The sequence below is a fragment of the Pagrus major genome, chromosome 2 (assembly GCF_040436345.1).
Source record: "Pagrus major chromosome 2, Pma_NU_1.0".
NCBI classification, from domain to species: Eukaryota; Metazoa; Chordata; class Actinopteri; order Spariformes; family Sparidae; genus Pagrus; species Pagrus major.
This window is the reverse complement of record NC_133216.1, coordinates 10,054,288-10,076,399: the sequence shown is the minus strand read 5'-3', so window position 1 is coordinate 10,076,399 and position 22,112 is coordinate 10,054,288. Positions and strand designations below refer to the sequence as shown.

Here is a 22,112-nt window from a genome sequence, read left to right as displayed (position 1 = left end):
CGACTTGATGAAATGCAGGCTGATGGTTGAAGGTGTGAGTTACAACATAACTGAGAAATCATGACACAATGTCGTCCTGGGAAAAGCGTTGAGGTAAATCATTACTGCTGACTTGCAGCAGATTTTAATGATTTACCTGCAGAGACTCACCTGAATAAGGTCATCAGGACAAACATAACAAGTGACTGTTTGTGTGAGAGATCTACTTTTCATTTCATTTCACTCTTTTCTGAAAGTTGCTATCAGAAAGACTAATTCTGGGTATATGCATGTGTAAACGTTAGCATGTATGGCTAACTGGCTTACTGTAATAACCCAGGTAACCTAGCTATTCACTGCAGCTATCAGCTAACTGGATTTTGTTAGCTTAGAAGTTGTGTAAAAACAAAAACCATCCACTGTTTAGTATGTATGAGCAAATGTTAGCGTGTCTGGCTAATTGGTGAACAATTGTAGCCTAATCCTAACCCAGCTAACTGTGTTACAGTCAGTATTTTATTAGCTAACTGAAATGTGTGGGGTTAGACGTTATCTAAAGTCCATCCACCACTATGTATGCGTAAAACTTTAGCATGTCTCGCTAACCAGTTGGCTAAGAAGCCAGCTAACTAGGCTAACCCAGCTAACCCAGCGCTAGGGTGACTACACAAGGCCACTCCACTGCGTATGTACGCGTAAACGTTAGCACGTCTGACTAACTGGTTATAGTAGTTGTTCTAACCCCGCCCGACAGAGTTAACCTAGCATTAAGGATTAGCTAGTATTACATTAGCCAACTAGTGTTAGCTAGTTTACAAGTTATGTATAAAAGAAAACACTAAAAACAAAATGCCCATTGCAGCGGTATACTGTTTTCAATAATAGCCCAGTGGTAACAAAATCAACGGTAATCATACTGTATTAGCTTATCTATGGTGTCGTTATTGTGTATGTTATCTTATCTTTCACTGTTCCTCATCATTCATGTGATGCTTTTACTAATTAGCTCTGCCTCTAAACTGCAATACAAGAACAAAGCAGTGGTTTTTTTTTAGGCTTCATTTTATTTCAGGTTTTAAAGGTTAATTAAAAACATTGTCTGGTGATTATTTGGCACAAGCCTGCAGTTTCATCCCATCTCCACCATTATTTACAAAAATATAGCATGTGAAGGGAGCGTGGCAGCAAGTCAGCCTTCTTAAAAAATGCATCACAGGACAAGCAGATGCCTCAAATCACATGATAACCAGACATCAACGTCTAGAGCGCTGCTGTTTTTAATTTTATTCTCCTCGGACGGAGAGCGTTTTTCAAAAAGATGCGTTCGTGTGGTTGAAAATGTCAGTTTAGCGTGGACGGGAGGTTGGAGCGGAGAGAAAAGGATGCAATTTACATTTTTTCCACGCTAGTGTGGGTATGGCCTCTGTGTGTCTGTGTGTGTGAAATAGGTTTACACTTTGCTCTTTTGTAACGCATCATAAAGGAAGAGGGATCGCCGGAGAGAGAAATGGAAGAACAGTAAAGGCTATCAGGGGGTTAGGGAGGCAGGCGGACCGGTCCAAACACCGCTGGGAGTGAAGAATGCAACCCCCTGCCGTCCTGACCTTTTGGCCTTCGCCGAATGTAGGCCTCAAGGGCAGCCCACGCCTGTGGAGAGACAATGCTGCAGATACCTATTGAGCCCTGGCTTTTTTACTCCTTTACAATCCCCCCCCCTGCTTTTTTTTTTTTTATACCGCGGTCTTCACTACATAAAAACTTCTCGCCATGCAGGGTCCAAGTTTGGATTTAGAGGCTGTATTCAGGGGGTCGCTTTTGTGCCTCCACACAAGGCTAGTAGAGGGGGAAACACCCACACACCTCCCTCTTCCTCTCTTTCTCCCTCTTTCTCCCCCTTTTTTTTTCTTCCTCTGGGTTATTTACCCTAAGCCCTCTGACATTCTGGCACCTGTTTTCCTCACAAAACCGTTAATTTATCACTGAATTATTAACTAAGAGCCCACAATGTGTCTGGCACTCGGTGACATGTCCTGACTTTGTGTGTGTGTGTGTGTGTGGGAGGGGTGCGGTTGCCGCGGCAACGGGGGGCCTTTATCGAAAAAGCAATTTAGCCGGCGTCTCTCCCCCCCCCTCCTCCCCGCCTTCGTCTGCGTTCTGGAGCATCCACCACCGAAAAATGGGCTCGGATGGAGGATGTTTTTAGGATTAATAAAAATACAGGAGATAGCGGCGACGTTTTTGCATCGAGGAGGCTCAGGATGGCGCGAAGCCCGCTGTGTTCTCTCTCGGCTCGACGGTTTTCGCTGGGAAAGTGCATTTGCCACATCACAATGGACGCGCTAGTGCAAGATGAGCCTCCTGTAATAAGCACAGTGTGGAGCGCGGAGGTTTGGAGTGAATGGCCTGTACTTTTTTGTATTTTGGGAATATAGATGACACTCGAGAGAGAGAAAAAATCAGGTGACAGTAAAGCACCTAAAGATGAAAGCGTAGTTCTGAGGTGGCAAAACGCCTTGGAAATGAAGCATATTAAGAGATAGGTCATCAGTCTAGTGCAGAGAAAGGGCAGCGACTCTGCAGCTGTCACAGTCTTTGAGATGTGTATTTCACCACCGGGGGAGCCGAGGCGGTGAAGACTCTTGACCGGGGTAAAGCGATAGTCGGGTCAAAGCGGCACAGATGGAAGCGCTAAGCAACGCACACACACTAGCCTGCGTGGTGTTGGCTGAAGTATGGGTAAGAGGTAGGTGGGTGGCTGGGTGGGGGCTCCCTTTGTAGCCATGAAGAGCAGCAACAGGGTTTTGAAGTGGATACAGGCAGTTGCTGAGAGCCTCGGGAGCAGATTGAGCAGAGGTGGGGTGCAGCGTGGAGGAATGTAAGTCTAAACTGGCTGCGGGGGCCCTGCCAGAAGGGAGTTACAGCAGCGTGTTCAGGAGAAGTTTTGTCTTCGACCCAAGACTGAGAAGAAAATGCAGAATGTTTTTTGTTTTTTTTAGATTTTACCCTGAAAGCTGCCCGACACGTGATGAGCGAACTGTCGGTGCTGCTGTGCACCAGCACGTTCAACACAATCGCCCGAATAAACGTCAGCTGAGGCAGAAACCACAGATGAGCTAAACCTGGAGATTTCTTGATGTTGCAACTTCGTTTGTCATTGTTTTACTCTGCTCTGATAAGGTTTATACACAAAAAACCCTTTGGTTAGGGTGAGGAAGCATTGTGGTTTGGCTTAAAATACCTGTTTTGTGTCCAACTTCCTGTGAAAAATAGCCAGTTCTGGTCGCCATGAAGAAAACACCCGGTTTAGAAACGACAGAAACGGCAGGAAATGTCCCCAGGTGTCCTCAAAAATCTCCAGTGGTGTGGCTCAAACTGCTAATAAGCATGTAATGTGAACGTAATATGCCACGTTTGGTACAAATGTCGACCTCGGACGTATCTGTGGTTTGCAGAAACTTTATATCCTGGTGAATGGGCTGGCATGTTAGTTTGAATCCGTGTTGCACAGGTGACCTCGGCTTGTGTTAGAGCCTGCCAAGAGGCAAACCAGGAGTCCAGTCCAGCCTGCTCGCCCTGACGCCACTACAGTAAATCTTTACGGTCAGAGATCACACCGCCTGCAGGCACTCTCAATAAAAAAGTCCTAATAAAAGACAAATGCCTTTTGTTGAACATGTCTTCAGGGGGGCCGGTCAGTCCATCAGACTGACAACCTCCCGTCTTCTAACAAATGGCTTTCACACAAACCCATCGATCGGTGCTGGAGAGCAATGTTGAAACCTTTTTTTTTTTTTTATTTTATTTTGGAAAACTCCCCCGCATATCAAGATTTAAATCAAATCAAGCTGGGACATAGTTTCCTCTCTGTCCTCTCTGGATAAAGTGGAGCACAATTCCCCAGCTTGTGCTGTAAAACTGCGCTGAAAAATCCCCCTTGACATGAATAAAAAAAGATTATATGAGGAGCGTTACTGCCTGATAATAAATGGGTTCATGAATTCCTGAGTAGGTTAAATTAAATTCCACAAATCTACTATGTGCAGTTATAAATAATGAATACAGCGAGTTGTTGGGATGAATAACATGAACATTTCAGCCCTTTTGTTTCCAAGATATCTGCTGGATTATCACCATTTGTCCCTGATATAGTGCTCAAAGATAAAGGGCTGTGCTGCTATCAGCATCACAGCAGGATACCTCTCATCTCCTCTGTTGTAAAGGGCTGACTTTCCTTTGTAGTGGCGCTGTTGTAATGAAGCAGCGATGGGAGCGTTTTGGCAGATGCCTCGGGCCTGACCGGCCCAGTGAAAGCAGATCTGTGAGGAGATGGGAGCTGGAACAATGATGAGGTGAATTGGGCACGTTGAGTGATGAAATTTCTTCCACTCTAGTTCTCTCAACGCACCAGCGCCGCTGCAGAGGCCCGACGGTTAGCGGCAGAGGCCGAGTTTAACTGCCGGGACGTTGGGCTGGGTCAAAACTGAAGCAGATGTGTACAGATGTGTAACGTTAAGCCCTTAAATCTTTTGGGGGTTCTCAGCGTAAACTAACCTCCTCTTAAAGAGCAGAGTGTTGCCATAAAGTGCAACAGAGCAAAGAGGCATGAAAGTGAAACGCCATGCATGACAGTTAACATGGAAATGTGGATTTCTCTGGAGGAGGTTTGTCCCCCTTCCTTTTTTTTATTTTTTTTTTTTGGCTCCCTTGCAGTTTAGAGTGGGTAGGAAATAAACCCCAGCATTGATCCCCATCATACAAATTTAGCCACATCTAGAAATAATCTGCGTTTTCTTTCATCAGTGTGGCGATAAGATGTTCAGCCCCGGTACGTCCGTTGCACACTGATCTGCTCTGGACCCACAGCGGGCTGATTTGCTCCCTCTTCTCGATATGGATCCGCAGCCATGCGTGATCCAATTAGCATGATGAGCACCGGGCGCAGTGTGAGGATAATGCCTGCATGTCCAAGAGAGTAAATGGATTGTTAGTATGGATTTCCAGCTCTCCCTCGAGCCTTAAGAGTTGGCGAGCTCTCTGCGGGGGGTTAGCAGCATCCTTAAAGCGGTGTGTAACTATATATCCGAGCATACTGCCCGGCTATATAGTTACACACTCTGTTGATATCGGTAATGAATAGAGGCGCCCTTGGAGGAAGCTGGGACCGGCCACATGCAATCTAGATGCAGTGAATACAGTCTGCAAGCAGTTTGCATGCTAATTAGCCTCTGACTGCTCTGCTGGGGAGACTTTTTTTTTGTATTTCTTCAACATAAATCAGCACGGAGAGCAGTTGTGGCTGCAACTAATGGCTGTTTGGTGATTGGTGGTTAATCTGCAGAAGATTTTGGGAAATACCTCTATAATGAATATGAAGCTACTGCAGGCAGGGAGGTAGTTTAGGTTAGCTTAGCATATAGACTGGGAACAGCTAAGCTAACCTGGCTTTGTCCAAAGGTAACTGGTATACCAGCGTTGTATCTTGTTTGTATAAATCGTACAAAAACCAAAGTGTAAGAACTACACGTTGTGGTTCTGCTGGGTTGACTGTGCCAGAATATTTCCTGTTTGGGTTTTGCTAGCTGTAGGCTAAGCTAACCAGCTGCTAGCTGTTGCTTCCTATTTCTCAAACAGGTTTGAGAGTGGTATCAATTCTCATGTAACTCTCCGCATGAAAGCAAATATTTCCCCAGACTCTTCCTTTTAATATTCTCAGCTTACATCCAGCAGCACGTAAGAAACACTTAAATAAAATGAGTCATGTTCGGACTCATAAAACTGACAAACAGATCCTTAACACCTCTTCTACAAAGCCAGATAAAGAGGGCAGATTTGACAGGATGATTTATGTGTGTTTTCTGGTACAACATATCATGTCACATGCTGTATTTATTGCCTCGGATAGTATCGACAGCCTGTGGCTCTCGACAGTGAAACAGTGTTTTGGGGGGGTAGTGGATGAGGCAGCGATCCTCATGTTTTCTATTCAGGAGGAGGACAGCAGAGGGAAGAGTGTTGAGCTGGTGTCTTGAAGGAAGATTTAGGATTCAGAAGTGGATGACAATGAAAACTCAGCGTTTCCACCTCTTCCCATGCTCAATGAATCATCTTTCAAGGTGCTGAAATCCATTTGTTTTGTGTTTTTGAGCGACAGACTCCAGGACATGTTGCTTTTGTAGTTACAAGGTCAGTCATCCCCCCCCCCACCCGAAATCATAACAGCCCTTTCATTCTAAAGGCAGATCTGAACCCCTCGGAGGATTTAGCATACTGAGCTACTCTGATCTGCAGCCAAATCACCAGGCAGACATGATTCAAGGATGCAGTAAATTAGTGGCAAGACAAAGAGGAGGAATTGGTTCTGCCTCTTAGGTTGCTACACAAATCTCTCAGCTGCTCTCTCGATGCTGCAGCATGAGAGCAGTGAAACGACGATCTGGTTCACAGCCACCTTCCACTACTCTTAAAATAAGTATCCCTTCACGTTATCTTAGAGGATGTGCATTAGTGTGGCAATAGACTGGGTGGGTTGTATTTTTAGCCATCAGCCTCAGCTGTGTTTTATGTGCTAATAAACAAATGTTAGCATGCAAAAATGCTAAGCTTGGTGACGAACACGGCACACATTCGATCACCGTTACAGCTGCAGCGATTGGTCGCCTGATTGATTAGTCGGTGGAAAGAAAGTCGATTGCCAGCTATTTTGATAATCGATGAATCATTTCAGTGATGTTCAAGCAAAATTTCAAACATTTGCTGCGTCTAGCCTCTTAAATTTAAATATTTATTTGTCATTTATGATGATAAATGAGGATTCATTGGTTTCGGGCTGTTGTCTGGACAAAAGAAGCTATTTTAAGATGTTTCTTTGGATGAAATCAGTCGAAATAATGATGAAAATGTTTGGACAAAATGATCAACAGATGAATGGTGAAAATAATCTACAGATTAACTGATAAGGAACCTATTGATAGTTGCAGCCCTGTTCACCATGCAAGCACTGTCATAATGAGCATGTTAGCATGCCGACCTTAGCAGTTGGGGGGGAGAGAGTCCACCACAGGAGCTTGGGACTGGTCGATGCTAGCTGGATAGCATGCTAACTTCAGTAGATATCTTTCTAAGACGATATATAGACGTCAAAAAGTCAAAACTGTTATTTCTTCACACTCTGTTGATAATTTAAATAATTTTTTTAATGCTTTAAACAAAAATTCTTACATATTGCACCTTTATAAGAGAGTGTTGGCTTCAAACAGGGATCTAGTGAGAAAGCAGATGTTTTAAGTTTCACATGTTATTTGTCTCTTTGAGCACCTGACTGTTCAAAATCACATCACGCTGTCACGTACCTCCGTGTGGAGCCTCGACACGCAATACATTTCTCGACACTTTAGACCTAGTGCAGAACCAATCACCCTATCGCTCTGCTTTTTTTTCTCTAGTTCCCTGTCCCTCTCACACACTCTTTCACCTAAATCCTGCTCTCAATCTCACATCATCAGCCGGGGTGACAGCAGGCAGCCGGTTGAAATGGTGTCAGGCGCGTTAGCTCTCGGAGACAGTCACAGTTAATGCCCCTAACCCCATCAATTTGTGAGCCGAGATTGAGTTTCCAGAGCAGCATGGAACGTGTGGTAAAACTGTTGACTGTGGCAGACGCTGAAGTTTTGCTTTTGACCAACTTCCAGACCAACATTGTCGGGAGGCTCCGGGTCGTCTTGTCCCTGGGACAGACCGTCTGACCTCCGCTGTCCGAGAGGGCCTGTGGTCGACCTCTGGCGAGTGCGACTTGTGTGCAGCTCGTGGAAAGAAGAGACGCGCGGTGACAGTATGCGTAAAACATACACAGTGCGAGCTTTCTTCTCTCTCATTCAGAGGATCTGTGAGCTCGGCCGCCGCGGTGAAGTCACTGTTTTCACAATAAGAGCAACGAAAGGTTTTCATCAACCTTCAGTAACCCAACTCCAAGCTTATTGCACCGAGCCTCGAGAAAAGCAGCACTCGCTTCAATTGGCACACAAGCTATTAGAACAACTACTGCAGCATCCAGACAGCACAAATCATTATATTAAATGGGTGCTTAAGTGCTTGGCAGGGTGCAGCAGGTAGTAAATTGGATAGTACTGTATTAAATGTGTTTATTTTTACTTCTTCTCCTCTTGACAATTTTGCGATCTGTTTCTGTTTTAATGTAATTCCCTGCAAAGTCCACATAAAGAAATTAATATTCAGTCGGAGTCTACTCGCCCCCATGCCGAGGGAAAGTCTGCTCATCCTGTGTAATCCAAGTCTCCAGAAGCTCCGAGATCATAAAATTGATTTGTGAAGATGTTATTTACACCCTTTTTGAAGCTGAAGTCTTCACTGGAGCTGCTACGCTAAAAGTTACGTCTTCTTCAGAACAATTCGGGATCTTGGAGCTTCCAGAAAGATTGATTGATTACGCCAGAAGGGCTGTATGAAGCTAATTTATGTTTGCTTTCGGTTTTGCAACACCGTTTTGCTGTGAAGCTCCTGAAATGTTTTGTGGACTGCCAGACTTGAACCTTATTGGCCGAGTTTGTGGACACCTAGAAAGAATTTCAGTTCACATTGCTCTCTCTGTAGTACACCGAAATAGACATCCAGCGAGGAACGAAGACAACAGACACTGATAAATACGGTTAAATCCACAGCCAACACCATAAACATACACTTGGAAGTCTGTTCTGTATGTTTTAAAGGCTACAAGCAGTGCAAAGAAATAAAGAATAAGTAACGTGTGCATATTTATCCAGTATTTATTCTTGCTTCTTCACACTACTCGTACCGGTCAGGAAGGATATAGGTTAAATACAAGAGGCTGAAACACGCTCTTACACTGTAGCTCTCTAGAGAAGGTGTTTCTCATTTCCCCGTCTGAATTTCCTAAGCTGCTCTGGGATTTCATGCGAGGGATCCCCTTCTTCTTCTTCTTCTTCCTCTTCTTCTTCTTCTCCTTCTCCTTCTTCTGTACTTGCTGAAGCAGCAACATTGCACAGTGCCGAACGCCGCTCTTAACAAGACACGGCTATTTTCTATTCACGGCGTAGGACTCTTCCCTCTGATATGGAAAGCGAGTCTCAGATATGTGAAATGCTTGATCTGCCCTTTGATGTTAAGGACTCCACTGATCGCTGAACTCTATAAATAGCGTCGGTTTCATGCACAAATTTCAGACCGTAAAGCCTCTTCTCTTGACTTTATGAGGTCGTATTTGTTTCGGCGCTTCATATTGGAGGTATTATGATTGCGCTCGAGGCCAATGGGCGCTCATAAATGCCTATGAAAGTATGAACCGTCTGTCCCAGAAGCTGCAATAATTCACAAGGCTCAAATTTCGTCTTTACTGCAGTGAAAATGTTCCTTTTTTCAGCTGCATTCCCACTTTTTACTCTTATTCATGACACAGCAGGGACAGCAGGGGTTTGCTCCAGTTCAGCCTCTTTAAAGTGCAGCAGTGTGCTTCTCACCCTCTGCTAATTCACCTCAGGGCTGACTGCACTCCTGTATATTTTATTCTACCTTCTGGTCTCCCGAGTGTCTTTTAAACAACAGAGAGGGTGTTTGTCCTGTAAAATATATATGAGGTTCAGTTGACGTTTGTTTCGTTTACACTGTCGTGTTTCAGGAGAGCGTATCGTAGCTGCACTGAAGACATAATTTAAGACTCGCTCTTTCCATCCACATTTCTTTCCTAACATCTCCTCTCATGTTTTTTTTCTCTTTTTTTACAGATGAAGCTGTGGAACAAGTACAAGGTAACCAGTATCCCATCTCTGGTGTTTGTGGACGCAACTACGGGGAAAGTGGTGTGTCGAAACGGTCTGCTGGTGGTCAGAGATGACCCTAAAGGTGAGATCAGCAGCCGCACGCGCTCATACAGCTCGTGGTTTATTATTAGTGAAGACATGACGATGATTTATTTTTAGTCCCTCACCTCAAGCTCTGACCTTAATCCTCTTTTCCTGAATGGTTAACCTCAACCCCAACCACCAACCATTCAACCATAAAAATACAGCAGTTTAATGAGGTAATAGGAAGACATTTGAGGGTCAAAAGGACAGAAAAACATAGATTGGTTTCTCTACATTTTGTCAAACCTGTGTAACCATGAATTCTTGGTGGGTAGCATTCTTTAGCCTCTCTGGGCTGTGGGTAATGGATAGAAAACCACTTCTCCTTGAATATAGTCTCTTTAACCAATGGCAGAAAGACAGTAACGCACCCAAACTCACTCACTCTGGGTTCACATCAGCGTATCTCCTCCACCTGTCCCTCATAAAACAGCAGCAGGTAGGAACTGAATTCCCCCGAGGCAAGGTGCCCCAAAAATGTGCATTAGTGCTTTTTATCTGAATAGTACCAGCTGGTCACATCCAGAGTTGGTAGCATTAATTCACCACTCAGCTGCCATTAAGCCATTGTGTGAGTGACAGCCGAACCTGAAATAATGGAGAATAATATGGGAAATGGACTTATTAAAAGAGCTGGGGACCAGACTCAAAGATGGTGCCCACTCACTTGAGTGTACTTGCCGAGCACATGAGCTAAAAAAGAAGTTTGCCATCATGTTGTTGCACATATGCATTGCTGTTTCCTCCTTTTCTTATCACACACTTTATCATTTCTGGGCTCTAGGACACCGTCCATCATCAGGGGGTGTCACAAATCGATCGTACTTTGAAAAATCGATTTAAATGACCAGGATAAAGTCAAGCTGCTGCGATAAAATACCCTCATCTTTTTAAAGAAGAATAAGGAAAATGTAGATGACAGACAGATGACAGGCAAAGAAACAGTTACGTTGGTCTTTTATAAATCCAGATGCAAGTCTGACAATAACATGGTCGTCTCATCGGTGCTGGTACAAAGAGTAATGATTAATCGTGTAAACAGTCGCAGGTGTCCTGTCAAAGGTTATGTCATTGCAATACCATGAGTGTCCACTGGGACTAATTGTTCACCAGGGCTGAGGGGCGTCACCATTTCCATCTTTCTTAATACATCCGAGATCTGATGTTTTTGTCTGCCGCCATTTTTCATCTCCTCGATGGAAACACTAACACTAACACTTTACATCAAGGTACAGATATTAACCATTGACTAGTTGCTTCTTAGCCTGTATATTAGTAGCATATAGGCTCTTTATTAGTTTATCAGCTCATAACTAATTGTTTCTACTTGTAAATTAGTTATGAGCAAGACTTCTCTTATAAGTGGAAGTTTTGAGTTAAAGACTGAGTCGTTTTTTTTCCGATCACACCATCAGTTCAACAACTTCCGTACTTACTATCAATGAGCAGTAATTAGGAGATTATTGAGGAAAAAGTCTTAAAAACTTTTAAATAAGTGCTCTGTAATGACTAATAAAGAGCCATTATGCAACTGATATGTGTGCTAATAAGCGACTAGTCGATGGTTAATTTTGTTTTTATTGATACACCAACTTTTCCCCACCAGCCTGGCGTTTTACGCCCATATTTCAACAGTTTTTTTGTTTTGTTTTGTCCCCAGCACTACCACTCCTCTTCTTTTCTATTCCTATGCAATTTGAAAATGTGCATAAAGCAGGTGAATGGAAAGACACTTAATGTTAAAGTGCTGTGAGTGCTAATAAAATTCAAACAAGTGGAGTAATGATAATAAAACTTTACTGTGCAACAACTCCAAATACTGTAGCGCGGTGTTCTGACTAGACGTATTTAATTAACCAAAGTGTATTGTACAGTTTAAACGAGTGAGATGAACTCCAGGAATTTGAGTAAACCAAAATGTACAGTCACACCTGCATACACAGACACAACAGTCATCCTCTGTAATGATGTTTACCAAATACTCCATCAGAGCTCCATGTGGAGATCCTGCAGCGCCACATCATTCCACATTTGGCTCAAACATTTTGCAATAACTTTTTCCTCCCCTCGTTTGTGTTGATGCTGCCATAATTATGGTGCTGCATGAATATTATAGCGTGTCCATGTCTCACTCCCTCATCTGCAAACCCTATAATTTCTGCACTTTGAAGTGGAGGCAGAGAATTAACAAGAGCGGGCTTGCATTCCTTGGCTGCACAGAGGACGTCCTCTGTGGCTGCGAAGATCTCAATATTTTTAAACATCGCTGTCAGGTCAGCATGAAAAAAAGTGCCACTGGTCATGTGAGGAGGGAGAATAGCAGCACTATGGCTGCACAGAATGGATTTCACATGATTGTGACAGATTCTGCAGCCTGGTTAATGAAAGCCAGTCCAAGCCTGCAGTATTATCCACGATTCATTAACTGTTCCTCCAAACTAGACGTGGCTGCAGAAGAGATTAATCTCTGGCCCCGGCAGCAAATGCAGGCCCAGGCTCTTGATTATTCCTTAAATTTCTGACTATGCTGCATGCTTTCAAAGAAAAAAACAGGCCTGCTTCTTTGTTTTATAGCACATTTTGATATGTTGAGGCAGACTGAGAGCAGCTCCTGACGTGACAAATCAATTCAGCCCCAGCAGCTACGGTTAGGAGAGGAAAAGGGCACTAAAAGTTTGCCATACATCGAGACTGGGAGGTGCGGGTGAACGATTCAGGACCCTCTGCCTTTCACTCTCGATGAAAGGCCTGACTTGAGTGGCGGCAGACTAGCCCGCAGCGCAAAGATGGAGTGCACTTTTACAATCAGGACAACAATAAAAGGCCGCTGCAGCGCAGTGCAGACGTGTCGTTCCTGCCTAATGAAGCCCTAGACAACCACGCTCGCATAAAGAGGCCATTATGAACCAGCCATAGAAGGTTTTATTTATGATTACCTCCTTTTTAATTCGCCTGCCGTGCCAAATGCATCTCCAGAGCTCGACGGCAACAATGAAGACAGATTGAAAAGGAAATGAGAAAGTGCAGAAGAGAGCAGGAGGGAAGAATTTCTGGCAACCTTCATTTGCTTGAGAGGCGACGCTTTCAGTCGTCATTAAAACCATATTTTGAATCTGGTGTCTATTTCTGAGAACAGATGTCACAAAAAAGCCTGTAAGTAACTTAGACAAGACAAGGAAGCATCAGTGTTTGATAATGAACAGCCATGACAGTCTTTGGTTTAGAGCAAAGATTATCTCAGATATATTGATTTCCACAAATGTGTTGTCCGATATGCACCGCTTTGGCCGGTATATCGATATCTGGATTTTTTTTATACTCACTAATATTGGTATCGGTTTTCCCCCAAAAAATCCAGTATTGGTCGGCCACAATCAATTGTCAGACAAAAAATGAATCTGGTGTTATTATAATAATCTCTGGTTCCAGCTTCTAAGTTGGGAATATTTTCTGGTTTCCTTAGTCATCTATGACTCTAAACTGAAAGTATTTGGCCTCCGGACAAAACGATACTTAAAATTTCCGTGAAATTTCCTACAGATGTTCACGGCCCACAGAGGATATGATAATATCCTAATCAAAACAATGAAAAACAAAATCTTCAGTTTGATTACGTCGTGAAGTAACGTGGGATCATGGGAGTTGTCGTCTTCATTGTTAAGCAACCATCACTGCGGACGAAAATCTATCTGACATGACTCGGGGAGATAATGTTTAAAGTTTTACTCTCCGACTCTCTGCCAGAAGTTTTAGCGGCAGGCGACCAAATGTGATGCATCGATACCTTGAATGCAATAACAGATTTCTCTGGGTTTGAATATTGTTAGATAATGTACATAAGTGCACAACTCAACAAAATAAACCTTGAATCTTAATGACTTTGGAGATCCCCTGACCTTTCCCCAGCATCACCATGCTAAACTACGCTGGTTAAAATAGTAAACATTAGCATGCTGATGATAGCCTTTAGCTGTTGTAACTCATATAGCCTTGCAGAGCTGCTAGGATGGCTGTAGACTCCTTCTCTTGTTTTCTTATCTTTTGTGATTTTTTTTCTTTTTCCATCCCTTTCCTTTGCCCTGCTCCACTTTCCTCCCCTCTCCCAGGCCTGGAGTTCCCCTGGGGACCGAAGCCATTTGCAGAGGTGGTGGCAGGGCCTCTGCTCAGGAACAACAGGCAGACAACAGACAGCAGCTCTCTGGAGGGACACTATGTGGGAGTTTATTTCTCAGCACACTGGGTGAGTAGAGAAAAGACAGAAGAAGGGCAAAGATTTTTTACTTTACTTTGCTTCCTAACTCCTGTTTCTTGGTGAGAAGAAAGGGCAGCGGCGGCAGAGCGGAGCGGAGCAGGAAGCGACGGAGCAGTTAGTGGAGACAGATAAGAGAGAGGAGCAGGAGGGCGGAGGCGACTCCATTGTGATTGTGTGTTTACATTAACAGTGGTTAACTATCCCTGTCAGTCCTTTCACCGCCACCTATGGACCTTTTTTTGAAGCCGTCACTGGCGACCACGCCCCGCTGACATCATCACTATTGTCTCCTTCTCTGCTGGACCTGCTGATATCCAGTAAAGGTCATGACTCAGTGATGCATGAAAGGCATTAAATCATCTGCGGACCGCTCCTGATGAGATGCGGCGCGGGCTCAGTCAGCACAGCAGCTGCCAGAGCGGCAGCCTCAGAGACCGGCCCGTCAGAACAGTGACGCCTGAAGGCTGGCTCGCACCCCAGACCCATACAAAATTGAAAAGGACAAGTCACAAAAGCCATTACGGGAGTTTATGTGCTGCATTTTTTTCCCCCTGGTTACTCGTGTAAATCTATCCCCCTATTAAAGTAATTTTACAAACGTGAAATGCCAACACCTGGCCTTGGCATCCGTCGACACAGTAGTGCACGTTAAGTTTTTTTTCCTCCTTGATGTTCGGGGACCTGAAATGGCCCGTGGCAGAGAAGCATGACCTACATTTTACTGTGCATTTACTGTTTCCCCTGCAGCATCAGAGGATGTTTCTTTTAACTTATTACAGTTAAACCGCAGCTAAAAACTAGTTCAATCACAAACAAAAGCCCAAATAAGTCGACGCCGCATCGTGCGAACTATAATGAGCAGAAAGCACAAACGCACAGTGTTTACTTCTATGAGCAACCGAGGAAGAAGACAATTAATGAGCAGTGAGTCGATCCAGGCTTTGTGCTGCTTCACTCTCCCTCCCACCGTCCTCTTTGTGTCAGTATGATGAGTATTTATGACCGGATCAATAAACCTGCTTGACATACTGTATCCGCTACAATCAGCTTGAATGGTAATGAAATACTGTCTGCATCTAGTCAATAAAGTAGGATGGATAGGTTACGACATGTCAGATATTATTAATGAGAACTTATTTTATTTATTTGTTTTCACATTAAAAATAAAAGTTATGTAAAATACTTCTACATATTAATATACAGACACAACTGCACCTAGATTGAGTTCGTTTACATACGATATGATAAATCTTGATTTCTTCTTGTTCCATCAACAACTTCCATATGTTTAGAAAGCAGGATAAAGTGTTTACATGCCTCAGTATCCTGATTTCTATCAGAGTACTCCAGGTAGATTGTCTCAAAATCAGGATAAAATCGTATCCAGGTGTCTGAAACCAGTATATAAAGTAGGAGTCGACCAATATGGCTTTAGCAGGGCCGATACAGCTCATTAGAAATCAAGGAGACTGAAAACCGATATCAAGTAGAAGATAAAGAAGATTAAAAGTACCTCAGAAAAACTTGTCGATATACTAATGCATTGCTTCTCACCATTGTAAAGCTTCATGAAGATAAATGTTTTCGCCAATTACATCGATTGATAATCTGCCAATATTCTAGCACTGATTTCTGTTGCTTCTCGGGATTTGTTGTTTCCGCCTGCAGTCTGCTGCTTGTGCCGGTTAATTGTCTGTATTTTTTTAAACGTTCCTCACTGTGTAACCATTTTTTTATTTTATTATGTACCATAATGTCACATTTCCTTAGAGTGAAAGCAGAAACACTCTGCAGAGCCTTTACTGTTACAAAACCAAGACATTTTAAACCAAAGTTAATCGTGAAATCGGTTAATCACTGCATACTGAGGTGCATCTATAAGATATTTTGCAACAAAGAAAATAAAAAATAAAAATATGATGACCAAATAGGTCATGGCAGTCATTGTTAATTTCACCAATTCCAGAGAATTGTACCATGTAACTGTAATTTAGCCTTCCAAACCAGAAAATAACAATATTTAAGCTAATTTATGATACAGAAATAACAAAAAACCTCAAAGAAAATCTACTCTAATGTCTCTGAAACCAAGTACAGAGATACTTTTCCTGACGTTTCTCTTAGCACAGTCACGGAGGTTATTGTGAGTGTTCAGTGTTGATATTTGACGGTCTATCTCTACGGTGGGAAAGCTGACAGACAGAATAAAGATAGCATAAGGGAGAGAGAGAAGTTGGAAGTCAAGACTGGTCTGTTTTCCTTCCTGCTGCCATGGCACGCTGATGTCATCTTAATGCCAGCCATACCACCGCTCCCCCTGCCTGGAGAGAGTGTGGGCTCTCCAAACACACACACACACACACACACACACTTACACACACACACACACACACACACACACTCACAGAGCAACAAACACTCTCTCAAGCTTGAGTATTACAGCAGGATTAGTGTTTAAGAGTTTGGGGCTACATTGGAAAGAAGCTGGATACAAAACAAGAGAGAATTACTAGTTTGTAGAAAGATGTTTGGTGACGTGGAGGAGAGTTTGGAAATACCCGAAGCGTTGTGTACAGTTTGTTCAGGCACTCATGTCCCTTTATCCCCTTTTTTTCCTCTCTGTCAGTGCCCGCCGTGCCGCAGTTTGACCCGGGTTTTGGTGGAATCGTATCGAACCGTCAAAGAGTCGGGAAAGAAGTTTGAGATCGTGTTCGTCAGCGCTGACAGGTACGATCGACGCGCACATCTGTCAAGGCCGTAAATAATCATAAGTCTTCTCTGCTCGGCTGTTAATCGAGAACCCTGAATCACCATCTGTTGTGTTACCTCCAGGTCGGAGGAGTCCTTCAAGCAGTACTTCAGCGAGATGCCGTGGTTGGCGGTGCCGTATCCAGACGAGGCTCGGCGATCACGACTCAACAGACTCTATGGAATACAAGGTATTTCACAGCCACTTCCTCCTTCGGGCCTTTAAGCTGAGAAGAGTGTATTTTTGCTGTCGAGTTTGGTTATGTCACACTCTGAAGGGCTGGCGCGATGGCTGACAGCTCTCTGTGCCGGGCAGGCAAACAGCAACACAGATTGCCCTGCAGCCTGAAGAATGTGGGCCGGTTATCAAGTTTACAGTCTTGTTCACCAAGGAAGTGCTGCCTCTCCCTCTCCTCCCTCTCCTCCCTCCTCACTTCTCCTCATTCCCTCCTCTGCGTGTGCAGACGACTGTGGATGAAGTTAGCTGAGAGCCGGCTCTCTCCGGCCTCTCATGCAAACAATGTGAGGAATGCACGGAGCAACGAGTCGACGCTGCCCCCCACCCCTCCCGCACTCAGACCCATGCACGTCATGTTGGGCCCCCACCTCTGTTGACTTCGCTCCACATGCGCAGACAGGAACACGCTCACTCACATTGGTGTCTGTTTATGATAAGGCTGCTAATGAGGGAGGGAGATTGTAATCAGAGGGACGGTGAGATCCAATGATGTGAGAAAGAGGAAAAGAAGAAGGGAACGTCAGGAGTGAGAGCAGACGGAGGAGGAGAGAGGTGAAAGCCACTAACGACACAAAAAGAGGTCAAAAACAGCCTAAATCATCCTCACAGCAAAGAAAATCTCAGTGGGAGACGGAGCAGGCTGCGTCATGAGGTGATAATTAACGGAAATGACCCGAATTACCTCCCACGCTTTTGCCCATTTCCTGCCCTCTTCTCTTTTGGTTCATCCCAAGGCTCTGAAATTGCATCCACGTTTCCCTCTCTTGCATCTTGTCTGAGGGTTTCACAACTCTCTGAATCCACTATTTGATTTTAAGCTCAAGATTAAATTCAATTGTCAGTACTGACAGCTATGCCACTGTCAGACTGTCTAGTCTTGATTTGTAAAGATCCACAGATCATGGGCTTTATGCGGTCGAGCACGCTGTCACCAGGAAAAAGGAAGGATAACTGACGGTCCATTTGTATTACGGACTAAATGACTGAATAAACTCTTGTTTTTTCCTGTGTTATTATTTGTGACAGGAAAAAGGAAAGGATCCAGTTGTCTTTGCAAAAGCAGCGGCGAAAATAATACCACTTGGAACCGCCACGGGGGGAAGTTTTCTGTCGCCACTTTAAAATGTAAAAACAATATTTAACCAGTTGATTGGTAACAAACAAAAGCAAACAACAGAAGAGTCACGAGATGGCAGAAGTTTACGTTACAACAACAGCTTGAGTTGCTTCAGTGCTGTTTTTGCTTTTCTTCTAACCTCCTCGAGTAGGCAAAGGTGAGTAATTGAAAACTAAGGCTCATTTTGTCTTATTCCCTCCCAACAAGGATGCTAGGCGAGATGCAAGGAGACGATGCAAAAAAGGAGAAAAAGAGGAAATGTGTTCAGAGTAATAAGACATCCTTTCCTCTGAAGTGTGAAGCAACGTCCGCCATCTCGTGTTGGTTGAATGTGCCAAGTCTTCTGAGTCTTCAGATAAGAGTTTTGGGGTCAGCTTGCAAGATGGCGGACCAGAAACACCTCTGCTTCAAGGAGATCAAGGAGCAAAGAAACATCAAACTAGAGTGGCACAAACAGTAGTGGTCCCTTTTTTACTCGTTCATAGATACCAGCCGCCTAAATACGCCCGATTTTTTTTTTTCATCAGGATCCATGCAGCATTCCCTGAGAAATTAACAAAAATGTCAAGATACGTCCCGTTTCACAATGTTAAAGAAAGTGAAAAAAAATCCTGGATCCGTCGCTTGATCCAGAGCCACACCAAAGATTTAATGGGGTCTATTCTGGGCCGAGACCCATCCTCCATCCAAGCTTCATAAAATCTTTTCATTAGTTTTTATGTAACCCTCCTGACAAACAAACGCGGGGGAAACATAACCTCCCTGACCTCCTCTTTCTCCCTCGCCAGGTATTCCCACGCTGATTCTGCTGGACGCAGAAGGTCACATGATCACGCGACAGGGCCGCGTGGAGGTGCTGAACGACCCGGAGTGCCGGCTCTTTCCCTGGCACCCTCGGCCCGTGCTGGAGCTCAGCGAGTCCAACGCCGTGCAGCTCCACGAGGGGCCCTGCCTCGTCCTGTTTGTGGGTGAGTAGACCGCGGTCTCTTGTGTGTGAATCAAGTGGCATTTACGTGAAGCGTATTGAATGTCAGAGTCTGTGGAAAATTCTTCCAGTGCTAAAAGGTCCAAAGGTCTGTGGGCTGCGTTCTAGTGCTTATCTCTCTATTTATATGTTAATAGAGGAGGTGCAATGCTGGAGGTTTGTGAATTAGCATAGAAAATGTCTTGGACATTAATATAGGACCTTATGCTACTGGGACATGATCATAAAACGGCACCAAAAAATAGAGGTGACCCTCAAGATTTGAGACCATCCTGATGTCTTTTCAGGTCAAACTTGATTTAAAAAACAAGACAGACAACATCTGTACAGCTCCTTTCATGTGCTCATGTATCTGTTATTTCCTTCCTTGTCTCTCACTTCACTCATCTGTGCATTGTTCCTCCCCAAAGTGTCTCTTTTCCATACTTTTAAACATCTTTCTGTGTCTTTTTCCTGCTCCCTTCAGACGCCGAGGAGGAAGGTGAACTGGAGCCAGCCAAGGAGCTCATTCAGCCAATAGCGGAGAAGCTTATGGCAAAGTACAAAGCCAAGGAGGAGGAGACGCCGCTGCTGTTCTTTGTGGCTGGAGAGGTGAGATAAGCCACTCAAAGGCCACTCAAGACAGAGTGAAATGCCATTTCACATAGACTCTGCATGGCTGAAGTCGAGCCTATAGCTGCGTGTGTTCTTGTCCGACATACAGTAACTCATCTGTCTGTGGTGCCGTGCTTGGTGCTGTGCTTCAGTCATCACATACAGTATACAGCCTGACTTGTCAATCGCAAGGTAGCCACGCCTTAAAGCCTTATACCCTGCTTTATCGTGTTGAAGACGACCTGAAACCAGCAACTGAGACCTTAAACTCTTTCGGAAACTGTTGACTGAGTTAATAAATCGAGTAAGAAGAAGGGTCATTTTCTCATAAGCTCATATAGAATCTTAACATCTTTTTGAAACCAGTGCAGTCGGCCCCTGCTGGACATTAGGAAGTGTGCAGCTTTGGCTTCACTTTTCACACCCGGAGGCTCCATCCACTTATTTACTGTCTGTAGTAGTCCACTGATACTAATATATCTTTAGTGAGCTGATATCGATCAATGTTTGATCAATATTTGGCTTTGATCACCGATGTCTGCACCCGACACCTTGTCTGTGTTGAAAATGCAGCACTAGAAGCCCCTATTGTTGCCTCTTGAACCTGCAAGAGTCACACTCACTCTTATCCACTACCCAGAATTCAACTGGGTGCCCTTATCATGATGGGTAGACGCAGAGCGTGCCAGCAGACTCTCCCTCCTCCCTCAGACTGCGTCCAAATAATCCCTCCATCGGCTCCTTGTTTATCTCCTCCCACGTCTTCGCTGTGTGGGACGGACCCTGGAGTTTTCATAACTCTCGTTATCTCATGTTGTTCTGTCTCGACCTTTCCAGAGCTGGTGGAGTTAGCAGCAGCAGACATAATTACCAGATTAGCTACCTCTCCCCAGCGCGCCTGCTCTCTGCCCTCCAGCTCCCCTTCCGCCCAGTTGGGACGACCGCACTGGTTTCTCGTGTCACACACACCAAGGGCGGGCTCGGGTTTCGGGCCGTGGGGCTCGCACATGTGCTAACTGTCTGACCCTGCGTCTGTCCGATGCCTCCGTCTTGATGTCAGCCTCGAAATGTTCCTGACACACGAAACACAGAAGGAGAAAAGCTTAAGTCCGGTGTTTTGTATTCACTGTCGGTGCGCCAATATTTATGTGACCTGACACAAAGAGACACTGTTGCCCTGGAGCTCGTGGTGATCCAGAAGCGTCTTGTGTTATAGTCTGCTTTGTTTCCCCTGTGGCACACATGCTAAGGCAGATATTTTTATGTCCATGTAGCACAGGTATAATTTCCTGGCTCTGGTTCAACCGGCTATGAAATCACCAGCTTTCATTTCCAGATCGGGTTCACGGTCAGATATCACTTCCCGTTTCAGGCTCTGGGCTCAGACTCCTGCACCTTGGCCCGGGTTAGCCCTGGTAGTCGCACGCTTCTTGCCAGACCAGCTGCTGGGTTTTCTGTGTCCATGAGACAGCAGTATGTTGGCAGTCTCTCAGGGGGAGGCTGAGCAGAAATGACACAGGATCTTGTTACGCCACAGAGCCGTATAGTGATTTATAAACGCCGAATGAAAGATCTTTTGTTCTTTCATTTCTGCTGTGAACTGGCTGCTGCATGCGAAATGAACTCTGGTGGTTTTATCCAGTCACATAAGAACTTAATTGATTTTTGTGGCGAGCGGCAGCGACTGTTTCCCGTGATTCTGCTCTCCAACGCTTTATTTTCCCGTGCTTGATTTTGTGTGTAAAACTTAATGAAAACGATGTTTTTAGCCACGTTAGCAGCCACAGTCTTCTGTCTTTTACTCGTCGATCGGTCCAACACTTTGGTTCAGACTGAAACATCTCAACAGCTATTAGATGGATTGCTGTGACACTCTGTTGACAGTCTCTCCCACACAGGACGACAACCACCGTCTTTGTTGGTCCCCTGACTTTTCTCGTTATGCCACCATGAGGTTCAAATTTGTGGTTCTGAGTTGAGGATGGATTGCAAAGACACAGAAGTACAGATGTTCATGGTGCCCCGTGAAAGAATCCAAATGACTTTAGTCAACTGACTTAAAATTTAATCTTGATATTCGATTAAATGCCTTTTTTTTACAAGCAAAAATGGTTCCTGGCTCTCCGATGTGAACATCTGCTGTTTTCCTTGGTCTTACATTACTGTCATTTTGTATATTTTGGGGTTTTGGACTGTTGGTCAGACAAAAACAAGACATTTGTGAGATGTTTGATGAGGTCACCTCGGCCTCGAGGATGTTTTGATGGGCAGTTGTCACTGTTGTGTCTGTTGGATGTAGACTGTTCGGAAAAAAGCCTGTCATT

General features: G+C 44.4%; 1 protein-coding gene across 1 annotated transcript in view; it reads left to right on the top strand.

Moving 5' to 3' along the window:
* Positions 1–22,112, top strand: part of nxn (nucleoredoxin) — a 64,332-nt gene that overhangs the window by 35,929 nt on the left and 6,291 nt on the right. The window contains exons 2-7 of the mRNA XM_073487759.1: positions 9,735–9,852; positions 13,961–14,094; positions 16,733–16,833; positions 16,939–17,045; positions 18,998–19,177; positions 19,661–19,785. Of these exons, the coding sequence (XP_073343860.1) occupies positions 9,735–9,852; positions 13,961–14,094; positions 16,733–16,833; positions 16,939–17,045; positions 18,998–19,177; positions 19,661–19,785 (765 nt within the window). The remainder of the gene's footprint in view (positions 1–9,734; positions 9,853–13,960; positions 14,095–16,732; positions 16,834–16,938; positions 17,046–18,997; positions 19,178–19,660; positions 19,786–22,112) is intronic.